Below are 15,031 nucleotides of genomic sequence, written 5' to 3' on the forward strand. Positions count from 1 at the left end.
GTGATTTTTCCCCTCACAGTTTAAGTATTTCACTCCATTATCTGCTTACTTGTATGGTTTTTGTTGAAAAGTCAGTTGTAATTCTTAACTTTTTCCTCCATGGGTAAGGTGTTTTTTTCCACTCTGGCTTCTTTCAAGATTTTTTTCTTTGTATTTGGTTTTATGTAGTTTGAATATGATATACCCATGTATTTTTTTGTGTGTGATTTATCATGCTTGGTGTTCTCTGAGGTTCCTGAATTTGTGGTTTGGTGTCTGTCATTACTTTTGGAAAATTCTCAGCTGTTATCCCTTTGGATATTTCTTCTGTTCCTTTTTCTTTCTTTTTTTCCCCTGGTATTCCAATTACTTTTATGTTACACCCTTTGAAATTGTCCTGTGGTTCAGCTTGGCAAATTTTTATTGTCTTCAGGCTTACTGATTCTCTCCCCAGCCAGATATAATCACTGATGAGCCCATTAAAGGCATTCTTCATTTCTGTTATAGTGGGTTTGATTTCTAGCATTTTTGTTTGATTCTTTCTTAGAGTTTCCATGTCTCTGCTTACATCAGCCATCTGTTCTTGCATGTTGTCTACTTTTTTATTAAAGCCTTTAACATCTTAATCATAGTGATTTTAAATTCTCTGTCCAATAATTCCAACATGTATGCCTTATGTTTTGTGTGGTGACTGGTTCTGATGCTTGTTTTGTCTCTTCAGAATTTTTTTCTTGCCTTGTAATTATTTGTTGAAAGGCAGATATGATGTATTGGGTAATACAAGCAAAGGTAAACAGGCCTTCAAGTGTGAACTTTTATGTTAATTTGGCTAAGATTTGGGCTGTGTTTAATGTTTGCTATAGCTGTGAGTATCAGTCTTCAAATTTCTCCAATGTTCTAGTTTTTGTTTCTCCTGTCTGGGCTTGTCTAAGTACTTCTCCTCAGAGAGAATCTGTGTCTTGTATCTTTTTTCAGCTGTAATCCGTTGATACTACATCAGAGCCATACTGGTGTGGTGATAAGGTGTGGGAGATGAGAAATGTTCTATAATCTTATTATTACATTTTAGTGTTTAGTGGCCCTGTGTCCTTGGACAATGAACTTTGCAAGTGTTTCTTAGCTTTATTTTCCCAGCTTAGGAGAGATAGAAAGCCTAGAGGGGATTGGAGTGGAAGAAATGCCCTTCCCTGAGATGAGATAATGATATGGTAAGGTTTTCTGCCCTGAAGAGTAGGGCTTTGTTGTAGATAATCTTCTGGGTATATTTCACAGTGGTTACTCTTCTCTACCCATGTAAAACCTTAAGATGATCTTTCTCAGTTTCTCTTCCTGAAAACCTGATGATGAAACAGGAGAGTTCCCTTATTCTCCTCACAGGACATGCAACAGGGGTGTGGCTTGCTCCTTCGGTGGCCCTGCTACTCAAACTCCTAGGGGGAGCATGCAGATGGGCAGGTGCAGAGGCTGTGTGGAGCACTTTTGGGCTTTGGCCCCATGGCAGCATCTAGGGATGGGTGTCTGCGACTCCCGAAGCCCAAGTGGGCATGTGTTACAGTGTGCTTTTTCAGCTTTGCTGTCTGCAGACAGCTTGTGTTAATCAGCTCAATAGACCCTCTGCCTTATTGCAAGGGCAGAGGGCCAGTGTGACAGCTTTCTGTATCCTGAGCTCTTGCCCAGTGTGTTGGAAAAATCGGATCACATGTGGGCTGGAAGGATCAGTGCAAAGTTTTATTGAGTGGTGGGGGTGGCTTTCAGCAAGATGGATGGGGAGCTGGAAGAGGGGGATGGAGTGGAAATGTGGTCTTCCTCAAGAGTTGGGCTGCCCAGCTGCCAGACTCTTCTCTAACCGCCCCAGGCCGAACTCCTCTTGGCATCCAGATGTCCCTGCTCTTCTCTCTTTCTCTGCCATGTCGTTCTGTCATTGCTGGTCTGCCGGTCTGCTGGTGTCTGCTGGTGTGTTCTGCTTCGCTCAACCTTCAGCTGCTTGCGTCTGTGCCTGCTAAGACCTTAGGTTTATATGGGAACAGGATGGGGGGCATGGTAGGCCAGAGCGGTCTTGGAAAATGCAACATTTGGGCACGAAAACAGGAGTGCCTGTTCTCACTTAGGTCTGTGGGCACAGGCCTGAGGGTGGAGCCATCTCCAGGGACACTGTCCTTTTTTACCCAATACTTCCCTGGCCCCCATCCTGTGTCAGTGAGATTCTTGGAGGTAAAACTCATAAAAAGTGTGGAGGCCCACCTGACTATGATCTCCAGGAGTTCCTGATTGTGATCCCCAGGAGTTTCTCCCTTTCACTCTAGTCCACACTCAGCCTCCAGCAATTCCACTATGCCAATTCCAAATGACCACTGAAGCGTTCCTACCAGTTTATGGCTTCAACATCTTCTGCTCCAGATAAACATACCTCAACTCTGGCTCTGGATTTGTCCATTTCTCCATTTTGGAGGAGGGGGGAATTGCCTTGTAACTTTAGTTCTTTGTTGAGCCCAAGTAAAGTTGTTGATTTTCAGCTTTCTTGCTTTAAATAAATCTAATCCCAACATAATTTCCAATCTTTTGCTTGCATTTTCTTCTTTAAACTTCCATTATTTTCTGTTTCTTATTTTCTAAAATTTCAGTGTTATATACCTTTGGTGTAGGTTTAAAAAATTCATTTTATTGAGTCCTTAATGAACCCTTAAATTTTAGGATTCTTTTTAGTATGTCTTTGAAAATCTTCTGCTTTTTGTTTCTTGTTGTTTGGATATTTATTTTTTCTTTGAGCCTATAATTTATTATCTTATTTACCGTCTTTTATATTTTTGGCCTACTTTCTGGGATATTTCCTCAACTTTGTAATTCAACTTTTCTATGAATTCTGTTATATATTTTGTTACCATATTTTAAGTTTCAAAGGACTTTATTTTTAGTCATCTGAACATTCCTTTTGTTCTTGCTTCATTGGATTGTGTCTCAGTCCATGTGAGAATATTAATTATGGTTTTTATTGAAGATTTCTTATGTTTCCTGCATTATCATTTTTTCCTAGAGTTGATTTCTGTGTGTGATTATTTGCTTGTTTTGTCTCTACTTTCATGTTGGAGACTCTCTTCAAATGTCTAGGGATCCTTGACTCTCCCCTCATATTTAAGAAGGAGGCCTGAAAAAGAGGCCACGAAACTCGGTGTAGGCAGAGCTTATCCACTAATGGGTCTCACTAGAGGGAGTTAGACAGGGATTTGGCCATTCGATTGGAGATATCTTAAACATATCAGAATCTGTAGGTCTTCTCTTTTGTGCTGGTCAGTCTCTAGAGATTTAACCTCCTGTTTTAAGCCAGGTTGGGGAATAAGATCTAGATGTTTCAACTGCTCCTTTTTAAAGATTTCCAACAAACCTCTTAGTTTGTTTCATTCATTACCTCCATCTCCAGAGGTCCTAGGTACCTTCGTTTCTGAGCCTTTCAAGAACTCTCTAGTACAAATTAGCTTGATTCTTGTTGGCTTCTCTCTATGCTCCTCAATTTTCTGTGCACGTGGACACACACACACACACACACACACACACACACACACACACACACACAGAGTTACTTGAAGGCCCAGACCTTTCTCTCTCCTGATAAGTCAGTTAACACTTGTTTAATTGCTTTCCTGCTTGTGAACTTTTTGACATCCTTTGTCTGCTTTTGTATTCCTTCTTTTTTTCTTGTTCTTCTGAATCTTTTTCTCTTTTACTCCTTTACTCTTCTTTTAGTGAGGTCACAATAGGGAGTGGAGATAAATAAATGCATTTATTCAGATAAACTATATTTATAACCTTTCTCAATCTACAACCTTATTTACCATGGTGTTGTAATTGGTTGTGAAACAGGCATCATTTTATGCTTTTGACTGGCCATTCCAAGCCATTCTGACAAGAAGAACTTGAGCAGAGACTGAAGATTGACCTTTTACAATTTTATGTCAAATCACTGACAATTCTGTTTAATCTGGACTCCTGCCTTTACATTTTTCTACTACACATTTATAGAGTTTTAAAAGTTGTTTAGTCCCTGAGGAAATCCTGTTTGTGTCCGCTAAGCATACTCAGATGCAGAAGTATAAAAGAATACCTAAGCTACTTACTATAAGTCATACAAACAAGATGGCTAAATATCAATTAAAATATTTTATTTAAAACATTAAAACTTGGGGGTTCATACTTTTCCTTAAACAGTGATGCCTTGGCAATAGACTGAATAAGTTTGAGGATCTCATTATAAAACCAAGCAACAATTATTTGTTGAAGTGCCCGAGTTGATACCTGGAGGAACATGAAGAAAATGTGAAATATTGTTCTTGCTCTTCTCCTAGACACTTAGCCATGCCCTGTGGAGTCCTAATTTGATCAAAAGCACAGGCTTTTCATTTGATACATAAAACTCCCCTTCCTGCCTAGTTGGTGAGACATAGTTATGTATGAAAAATACTAGCAATACAAGACAACACAACACAACACAACACAACACAACTAAGTGTTTAATCATCAGTCAGAGCCAGCAAATACTATGACATCAGAACAGGAGGTCAAAGAGAGTAGAAGCAGATACCACAAATATTTATTGAGTTCTCATAAAGTCTGTGTTTTAGGTGTCCTGGGAACACATTATTGAATGAGAACTTTCTAGATAACTTGGCTTGGTCTTGAATAATGCACTGGATTTATACATGGGGAGAAAAAAAAAACCAAAAACAAACACACATCACATGAGCGGATCACAACACTGTGACAGAACTGAGACCTGTGTGTGATATGGTTTGGCTCTGTGTCCCCACCCAAATCTTATCTTGAATTGTAATCTCCGTAACCCCCCTGTGTCCAGGGTGGGACCTGGTGGGAGGTGATTGGATCGTGGGGGCTGTTTCCCCCAGGCTGTTCTCATGATAGTGAGTTCTCACGAGATCTGATGGTTTTATAAGTGTTTGACAGTTCATCCTACACACACATTCTCCCTCTTGCCTGCCACCAAGTAAGACATGCCACTTTGCCTTCCACCAGGATTGTAAGTTTCCTGAGGCCTCCTCAGCCATGTGGAACTGTGAGTCAATTAAACCTCTTTCCTTTACAAATTACCCAGTCTCAGTGGTATTCTTTATAGTAATGTGAGAACGGACCAATGTAGTGTGACTTGGAAGGGTGAGAGCGATGACCTGATTAGATTTGGTGCTCATGTTAAGAAAAAGTAGGGAATAAGTTTGGATTGTTGGGTGGGCAAAAGCCCACCAAGGTAAGAGAATTCTTAGTTTGCAGAAGAAAGAAAAACAGCACATTGTGTCACACAGATCTTTTGATATAAAGCATGACTTTAATGCATTCTTATGATATTAAATAGGGAAACATTTACATAGCCCCTTCATAACTGTAATATGCCTTAGTTTTGTTTGTCAGTTTATTTCTTTGTTATTTACTCTACAAATACCCCTTGAACTTGAGGAAGAAAAATGGGAATGGTTTGTGTTTTACTTAAATTATAAGATCAAAGATGGCAGATGATTTATCCAAAGCCCAGGCAAGTAGGAAAAGCCCCCCCTTCCCTTCCCCTTTTCCAGGATAGAAGAGAGTTGGCTGGTTACTTTGCAGGACTTAAGATGATCTTCATTTTAAAGAATCTGTATCAGCCTCCACTGTGGTAAGATGTGACTGGGATTTCAAGGTTTCCCCTGTCTCTACTGATTTACCTAAGTAGGACAGAGATTTCTGGGGCATGCCTGCCGGTGGAGGGCAGTAGGTCACTCAACTAAGAGCACAGTATTGTTGAGAAAATGACACTAAAGTGGTCATCTGGGATGCTACTTCGCTTTTCGAAAATTAACTTTGCATCAACTTCTCAAGTTCCACCTCTCAGTGGAGACGGATGCTAGACAAAGATACCAGGCACCGCAGCCTGGTCGGCTGAACAAATGGAGTTATAGCCTTAGATTTTGTTTTCGTGATGACTAAGCTGACCAGGTTTCTTCTTTGTCCTTGCACACTTTATGCTTGACGAGATGCTTAAGCAAATAGAATAGGCGACCGCTAGGAGGTACCCGAGCTATGCGTCGGCCGCCGGGGCGAGCAGAAATGGCTAACAGCGACTCTCTCGGCTCGGTGGGTCAAGGCGGGTGGCGCTTTTCCAAGGTCGGGGTTGCGATAAGCTTATCGCTTATCACAAGCAAGAGGGGCAAGAAGGACGTCTAAGAACCAACGGTCCTTTAATCTAAAAGGCCGCGCGCCTCCAAGGCAATGTGACATCTTGAGGTCTAGTGTTTGGGCACCAGCTGCCTGCACATCTGGATGCAGCACTGCCTTTCCTTTCAGGGAGGAGGCGAGGCGGAGGACCCCGGAGTGCACGCACCTCCTCGTGCGCGCGCTCGCTTGCGCCCGTGAACGTGTGTGTGTGTGTGTGTGTGTGTGTGTGTGTGTGCGCGCGCGCGCGCGCACACACACACGGGCCGCGGCTCCGGGACCGGCTAATGGGGGTGGGGGCCCAGGAAGGAATAAATCTCCGCCAGCCTCCTCGCGCCTGGCTGCGGGTTAATATCCAACCAGTTAGAGAAAGACTAGGGTGACGGCAGCAGGGTGACAGCCTGGGCACACCGGCCGCTTGTCGAAGGATCAGGATATTAGCCAGTCTCCGCCACACTCAGGGACTGATATATTTCTATTGGCGGGGGGCTGTTGTTTTTTATTGTCTGCCGTTATCTCCAAAGAACAAGGGTACGAGTGAGGGGTGCGCGCTCTGGGCGAGTGTCGCGGCTTGGATCGGGTCGAAGGAGGCAATTTTGCGGGTGGGGGAGGGAGGGGGAGACCTTGATTTCCACCAATCCCCGGGCGTTTGTCTGCGAAGTCCGGGGCGCAGCGGAAGGCTGCGGCGCGCCGCTGAATTAACTGATGAGAGCGGGTTCTTTTCTTCTCCGGGAGGGGTGGAGAGCGAGGGTCCCGGCGGGCGAGGCGGAGGAGCCCGGGGCAGGATAGCGGTCCCGGGCCGTCGTGGAAATTTCCAAGGACTTGGTGCGGCGCAGAGAGCGCGTCTCGGGGCGGGTGAAGGGGGGGGGGGGGTTGCCTGGCGGCGCAGCAGCGCGGGAGGCGGCGAAGGGCGCAGGAGCATCGCTCGGAGGGGACAAGGGGACGCCACGGGCCAAATGTCTGGGAGGGAGCCGAGCCTTCTCCCGGACCCTCGCCGAGGGCGACCGTGATGCTGCAGAACCGGCGGGAGCGACTCGCCGCCGCCGCTCTCTGCGCACTCGGAGACCCCAGCGCCCGCCTTCTGCAGGGGAAGCGACCATGGCCATAGATCGTGACTTCACCCCCAGCCACTTCCCCTAGAAAGAAATTCTTGGAAAAGTTGCATTTGAAAAAATCCTTGCGCTGACCTTTGGGGCCGACGGGGCCGAAGAAGCGTGCGTGCGCTTGCAAGTAAGAGAACCAAAGGTGTGTGTGCATGGGGGGCTGGCGGTGGGGGACCCTCCGCTGCCACTTCGCCTAGCTTTGTGCTGAGGCCCCGGCCCCCGCCCCTGGGACGCCGGGGCTGCGATGAGCCCCTGCGGGCGGGCCCGGCGACAAACGTCCAGAGGGGCCATGGCTGTACTGGCGTGGAAGTTCCCGCGGACCCGGCTGCCCATGGGAGCCAGTGCCCTCTGTGTCGTGGTCCTCTGTTGGCTCTACATCTTCCCCGTCTACCGGCTGCCCAACGAGAAAGAGATCGTGCAGGGGGTGCTGCAACAGGGCACGGCGTGGAGGAGGAACCAGACCGCGGCCAGAGCGTTCAGGTACTCCTGCCCTCGCGGCTCCTCCCCTCTAGCGTCCTTTCCTCCCCGAGTGCAGAGGACAGGGTCACCGGCGAGGACCGCCTTGCACCGCCTCGCAGAGGCATCCCTTTCATCCGCTCTTCCATGTCCTTTCCCTCCATTTGTGCCATTCCCAACCTGGAGACTTTAGTCAGGGTTCCTTCCCCACCCCTGATCCCCAGAGATGTGCAGACACCTGCTTTGCGCATGTAAAGACTCGACGCATTTCTTCCCAAAGCGGAGTTTTATTTAACAATTTACGGATAAACAAAACAGAGGGAAGGAGAACCCAGGATAACTTAGTCTCTTGCACTTAATGAGAATTTACCTCTTGGGCTCTGCAGACATTTGAAGCTGTAGGGAACAAGAAGCAGGTAAAAGGCATCTCCCCGAGGTGGAGTGCACAGTCGGTAACATAAGTTCCCAACGTCGGAGTGATGGGCAGTAGAAACATGGACGGATCCCGCAGCTTTGCGCAGTGTGCCCACAGCAAGTGCATAGTACTGACTGACATCCTACTAAGAGACGATACTGTGCAATTTTTGTGTTGAAATCTCGAACAGCTTTCTAGTATTATTATCTCATCTTGTTGACCACAAATTGATTCTTTAGAAGGATGAGTAACTTCCCCAAGGTCATTACTTTTGACCTGTGGGTGCTGGATTTTTCATCACTTAAAGCTCCAAAGCTCCCAGCTCTTTTTATTGGCTTAGGCTGTGGATGCCTCTGGAAGATGGGAGATGTACTTTAAGTAGGCACCTGAAGTCAGAAAACAAACAAAATCCCCAAGCCAGGTTGGAAATCAGAACTCTGAGGATCGCTCAGAGGTTGTAGATCCGCTTCCTTTCTGGGAATTTTAGATTAAATGTCTAAAAATAAGTTACGGCAGCAGGGGTTGTGTAGTTAGATTGGAGGGAAGGCAGAGCTGCTTCCCCTTCCTCTCCACCTCCCCAGGCATGTTGAGGGAACACACGGGTGCTTCCACCACTGCGAGGTGCCCCTTTCACCTTTAGTCTCTGGGGCTGAAGATGCTGCTGTTGGCTTCTTCCTGTGATTGTAGTGGTCTGGGTGGTTGGAAATGATCTCCTCTGCTCTGTAGAGGATCTTTCTAATCAGTGCAAGGGCAGGTGAGTTCTAATGTAAACATTTTTCACTGCAGTTATTTACAAATATTCAGGAGCATCTATACATTTTAAAAAACTTTTTAAACATATGGTTTCCATCTCCTTCTCAGGCCTCCTCCTGGAAAGAGGATTAAAAAGATAACAGAGCCAATTTGTTTAGAGGAAGGCAACTGCATTCTCCTTGGAAGGGAGGACTTTCCTTCTCCCTTTTTAGAACTCTATCATCATTGAATTTAAAAATAACCTCACTCTTCCTAAAAGTATCTAAGGGTTAATTTTTTCTTTCCTTCACAGTATTGATTGTGGGACTCAAAAGCAGGCAAAAGGCATCACATCCAGCAATTATTTTCCCTAAAGACAGAAAGCACTTTCATTTCAAGTGATCTAAGGAAATGAGTTAAGAACTTCCCATTGGTTTGCAATGAAAGAGTCCATTTTTTTAATATAGGAGGAGGAATAATGAAGCCCTCTTAGAGGATAGATTTCTTGTTGGAGGACACAATCAAGTGGAAAATGCTTCAAATTCTGAGACACACAGGCTGATAGTTTCTGAGACACATTTGTTCCTTGCTTTCTGTAGCCTGGAGTAATTTTCAGTGTGTTTGGCTGTTATTTGGTCTGGTCTCTATGTGCAGAGAATTATTTATTAAAATCCACACACTATGAAAACTACCTAAACACATATCCCTCAAAGTTAGTGGCTGTAAAAGCATGTAAAAGGCACCATTGCTTATTGAAATAAGTTTGAGCTTCAGAGTAGAATTCTGAATTTCTACACTGAGTATGCCGTGACTAGATAAACAGCAGAGAATCTTTGGCAAGTTACTATATTTTTTGAGTCCTGGCTTTCTTGTTTATCTACATTGCAGAGTTGTTAGAAGGTTTACATTTTTAATAAAAACTGATGCCAAGTATCTGGTACATTGTGTACCCAGAAAATGGTTGCCTTATAATTGTTATAAATTATATTTCTGGTATATGTTACAACTTAAATAAGGAAATCTGGGCAGCCCATGAGAATTTGGAATGTTTCTCCTGCCAGATTTACAGGTAAACGTTATTGGTCCCTACCCCTCTCCCCAGCCATGTACACTTAACGCTAATGAACAGGGACAAGACATTTTGAAAGGTAGGAGAAGTTTCATGGTTTGAGTTAATTATTTTTTACCTGCACATTTAATGTTCTTTAACATTTGGATTGTCAGTATATGGCAGTAGTGTTTATTTGTTAAATATTAGACCGGTCAGTCAGAAGCCATTATCATGTTAAGGAGACACAACTTTGACAAACAAGCATCTGTTTTTCTCCAGTCTGAAACATCTTCTGCATAAATACAGATATATGCACACAAATGCACAAGGTGCACTTATATGTTGAGATATAGGTGCATTTATTCACAAATCATGGAATGGTGTCATATATGTATAAAAATATAGATGTGTATACATACATAAATACAAACATTTGCAATCAGTCAATTAACCAATATTTCATGAGTGACTACTCTACATCAGATATGTGTTAGGCCCTGGGGGATAGCAGTGAATAGGATGGATAGATTGCCTCCTCTAAGAGCTTACCTCCTAGTAGAGGATGATTGACACACAAATAAATACAATGACTTAACATACGGTTAAATTCTGTGAAGAGAAAAGAGAGTGTTTCACTATGTTTATAAACACCAAAATTTAAGATTTTATTTTGCCCTCTGTGCTTCCATTTACTTTTGTAATTTTCTTCTTCTAGCTCAGTACTTGATATGTACTGAATTCTCAGAGAAGAACCTTGTCAAACTGCGTAGGAGAGGGCAGGAAGAAAGTAAGAAAGCTGTAAGAGTTTTGAATAGAACAGGAAGTTTTCCTAATGTTTATGTGGTGATAGAAAGATAAGGGAATCAATAGATCCTATTATAGAAACTTTCTTAATTCTTGTTGCTTTTGATTAAGTGATACTGTGGGAAATGCCAAACCAAAGCAGTGTTTGTTTCTTCCATCAGATCCTCAGAAATGAACCTGAATTCAGAATTTATGTGCGAGGCTTTATTCGTGGCACCTGACATGGTAACAATAATAGTAACAATTAAGCTAACAAGTTATTAGGTGCTTATTATCTGCCTGACACTATGCTAGTATGTATTGTCTCATTTAATCCTCATAAGAATCTTGTATAAATTGATATATCATTATCCACATTTATGAAAATGAACATGCCCTGGTCTTCAAGGGAGTTGCTATAATCCCATGGAAAAGACAGATAATGTATATAATTAACTAACTGGAAATAGGGCCATCAAAGACAGGAAACATAGCAGAGTGAAAACCTTATGGATTTGGGAGCTGTCAGAACATGGTTGGAATTCTGGCTGTATCCCTTTCTAGTTGTGCAATCATTGGTAAGTCCAATCTCAGAGCTTCAGTTCCTCCATTTGTAAATTGGGGCTTGTAAGAATGTCTTACAAGTTTGTGGTGAAAATTACATGATAGCATATAGACAGCACCTGGAATGATGCTTGCCACATACCTCTGTTTAATACGTGATTGTTATAACAATAGAAACACCAGTGAAGTGCTGGGGACGTTCCCAGAACATGACATTTAATTCTACTGAAGGGAGGGAAATCGGGTTTCAGAGAGGAGGTGGTGTTTGGAGTAAGCCTCCAAGGATGGTAGGGTGGCATAGTGGTAACAGGTGAGGATAGAAGTATATGCCAGGCAGAGAGAACAGCAGAGATCAAGGTGGAGAGATTTGGAAGTGCCTGATGTGTTTACTGTATGGAAAGTTATTAAGTCACCCATGGAGACCACCATAGAAAAGTGGGCTGGGTGGTAAGACGAAGCCAGGAGTCTTTGAATGTATTTAAGGTGTGACTCATTAGAAATGGACAAACATCAAGGATTTAATGGTACTGGCTGCATGTTAGCTATCAGCAGAGGTGGCACATCACTGTTACCAGTGGGTTTGGGAAGTAGAATAGAGGTTAATACAGTGAAGTGGTTGTTTTGAAAATTCTGTCGACTCATTGGGAGGTAACCGTTACTCTAAGCAGTCAAGTCCTTTCTTTTTCAAAATTCTGAACAAACGACTATTTTCAGCAGTTCCACCTTTATGTGGCCTCTTTATTTCCCTATTTTTGAATCCAGGGATGTTAAAAGCTCAATTTCCATAATTGTCCTGGTGGCAGGAAAAGGGCATTGGGAGTGGAGGGGAGGAGCATAGGTGCAGCCATCTGTACAGGTAAAATGTAAGTTTAGTGTTTGTAAGTTGGTGGTTTATGGAATTCACTTTGAAAAGGTAGTTTGGGAAAAAGAGGGTTTAGTAAGTTTTGGTGCTCAAGAAAATATGCTACAGTTATGTTGCAAATTTACAAATGTGGAAAAAAATCTCATCAGCAATAATCACAATAGCAAAAATCAATCACTAACCCTCATTGGATACGTAAAATATACCAGGCCTAGTTCTTAGCACTTATATATGTTTTTTTTTTACCCCAAAGCAACCTTATAAAGTAGGTTTGTGTATGTTCCTTGTTTTATAGATGAGGATATGGAGGTTTAGACAGATCCATGAACAAAATGATGGAGTTTGATTTCCAACCTGGAGCTATTTAATTCTAAACCTCATGCTTGTTCCCTGCTCATTTGGGATAAATGAAGCAGTGCTGTATACATCTCTCTCATGATTTGGCTCTGATTACTTCTCCAATGTCATTTTCATCAGTTTTTCTTTTTATTCTTCGCTAATATTGGAATAATTAAAAATAGGCCAGGCTATATTGGTTTTGCTCGAGCCACCCACTCCACCTGGAATGACTTGACTTGAAGGCCACATCTTCCTGCCTTTTACCTGGCCAGTTCCCTCTCATCTCTTGACAGTGCATTATAGTGGTTAAGAGCAAAGGTTCTGAAGTCAGCTGTGTTCAAATTCTGATTCCATCACTTGCTGTGTTCTTGAGCAAATCAGCCTTCATTGCTCATTTCTCTATCCGTAAAATGGGGCTTCTTATAGGACTGTTGTAAGAATTAGATTAGATAATGTGTTTAAAATGTTTAGAACTATTTCCAGTATATAATTAATGCTCAGTCCTTGTTAGTTCTCCTCAAGGTGGCTTCCCTTACTCCTTCTTCCCTTCCCAGGCTGTGCTTAGAACTCCTCCTCTCTGTTTTCTTTATACCATGCACATATGATTGTAATCCTTTCAGTTATTCAAAATACCTACTACTCTGTGTCTACCACTATTACTGTAGGATAGGAGATGCTGGGTCTGTAGCTGTGAACTGAATAAAATTTTTGCTTTCTTGGAATTTATAGGATAATGATGAGAGACAGAAAATAAACAGAGAAATATACAAATAACTGGTAGCGACAGGTGCATTAGTGATGATGTATTAAAAATATGAGTGCACTTGCCTGCCTTCCCTGCTAAATTTTAAGTTTCTCACAGACAGGAACTGTGCCTCATTCTTAGTTGCATTCCCAGAGCCCAGCATGGTCCCTGGCACACTAAATTTTGCTTAGATATCATGTGAATGAATGTTTAGGAAGGTGTGGAACCAGATAGCCACCCAATTGGTCAACAAATATTTAATGAGACCTACTGTGTGTCCAGCACTCTGGCAGTGTAGCAGATCAGAGGAGTAAGCATCCTTTGTATTCTCAAAGAGCTCTTACTCTAGAGCAGAGGTTCTTAATTTCAACCCTCCTGACATTTTAGGCTGCATACTGCTTTGTTGTGGAGTGCTGTCCGGTACATTGTAGAATGTTCAGCAGCATCCCTGGCCTCTGTCCACTAAATGAGACAACCAAATATGTCTCCAGACTTGGCAAAATACCTCCTGGGGTGAAAATTGCCCCTGACTGAGAACCATTGATTTGCAGAAACAAAACCTGCCCTATCGACAGGATTTAAGAAACCTTGAAAGTATGTGTAATTAAGAACTAAATTTGGAAACTACAATATAAATGCTTTGACTGTTTAGAGAAAGGAGGTGTCTCTGGGCTCAAGTTGTTGGAGAAGGCCTCCTGGAAGACGCCTGAATGAACTGTACTTGATAGACAGGTCTTGGTTAGGGAAGGGTCAGGAGAGGGGAGGCGTTTTAGGATATTTATATAAGCAACCGTCTCTGTTGAAAGTAATGTAACAGCTGTTTAAGATTTTCATTAATGTTCCCCTTAATCCCTGGTGAGAGGGGTCCATGCTCTGTGCCCTATACTTTAAGGGGCCACATCCTTCTTTTTCTCTGGTTTCACCCTTTCTCAATGAGGCAGGGTGTTAATGGGATCTTTCTAGACTCTGGAATTTCCTGCCCAAATGACCCAACTCTACTTCCGCAGCCTGCCTGCCTGCGTGGGGCATTTTCCCCAATCTTCTTCCTGAGAGTGGCTTGCCCCCCTGTTATGTACAATCCTAGGCCACACATCAGAGGGGGCAAGGAACGGCTAAGGGACAGCTCTTTGAGGGAGACATTGTGGAAGGATCTTTGATTTGGGGCTGTGGGGCCCACATATGCAGGTGGTATAGGCTTGCCCTGTGTCCCCAGATTGCAGGACCAAACTTCCTGGAGTTTCAGGAGTCTAAATTTGAATCTGGCATTCCAGATTGTTATGCAGATTTGTTTGTCCAGGGAGGAGAATAGAACATGTTTTATCGGTTTGTTGGTTTGATGATAACTTCTCAATATTAGATACAGTTGTACTTTTGTTCTCTGCCTTGCAAATGGAGGTGGTTGGAGAGTTTTTGGTCTGTACTGTATAATCAATACTCGAGTGAAAAATTATAGTGGGTTTTTTGTAACTTGGGAGTCTATCAGTCTTCTTTGAGAGCAAAGTGTTTTAGGAAACTAGTTGGATCAATTGAATAATTATGTAAGTTAGTATAGAATGTGGTCAGTTAGTCTTTTGACAAAGTTGTGAGTCATCTTGGAAATAATGATACTATGTATCATTAATGCACTCTTCATGATGGATTTGATAGATTTCTGGTAAAATAATCTATTTTAGCTTCTCATTCTGACCTGGCTCTATCAGGAGCTGTGTGACCTTGGGCAAGTTACTTAACATCTCTGTACCTTTGTTGCATCATCTGAAAAATGAGTATAATGTGCTAATCTACTTCATAGGTTTGTGATGATAATTAAATC

General features: G+C 42.9%; 1 protein-coding gene across 5 annotated transcripts in view; it reads left to right on the forward strand.

Annotated features, from left to right (window-relative positions):
* ST8SIA1 (ST8 alpha-N-acetyl-neuraminide alpha-2,8-sialyltransferase 1) overlaps positions 1-15,031 on the forward strand; it is a 184,145-nt gene that overhangs the window by 35,801 nt on the left and 133,313 nt on the right. The window contains exon 1 of one of the 5 annotated variants that reach the window (XM_034936180.2): positions 6,019-6,090. The exons of 2 other annotated variants lie outside the window; for them this stretch is intronic. Coding sequence is in view for 1 of the 3 variants with exons in the window: in XM_003828889.7 (XP_003828937.1) it covers positions 7,516-7,751 (236 nt within the window). In the remaining 2 variants the exon portion in view is untranslated. Of the gene's footprint in view, positions 1-6,018; positions 6,091-6,427; positions 7,752-15,031 lie in introns of those variants that run through there. 2 more of the 5 variants (XM_003828889.7, XM_014347226.4) reach the window with 2 other exon arrangements.

This window comes from Pan paniscus, chromosome 10, assembly GCF_029289425.2.
Source record: "Pan paniscus chromosome 10, NHGRI_mPanPan1-v2.0_pri, whole genome shotgun sequence".
Lineage (NCBI taxonomy): Eukaryota > Metazoa > Chordata > Mammalia > Primates > Hominidae > Pan > Pan paniscus.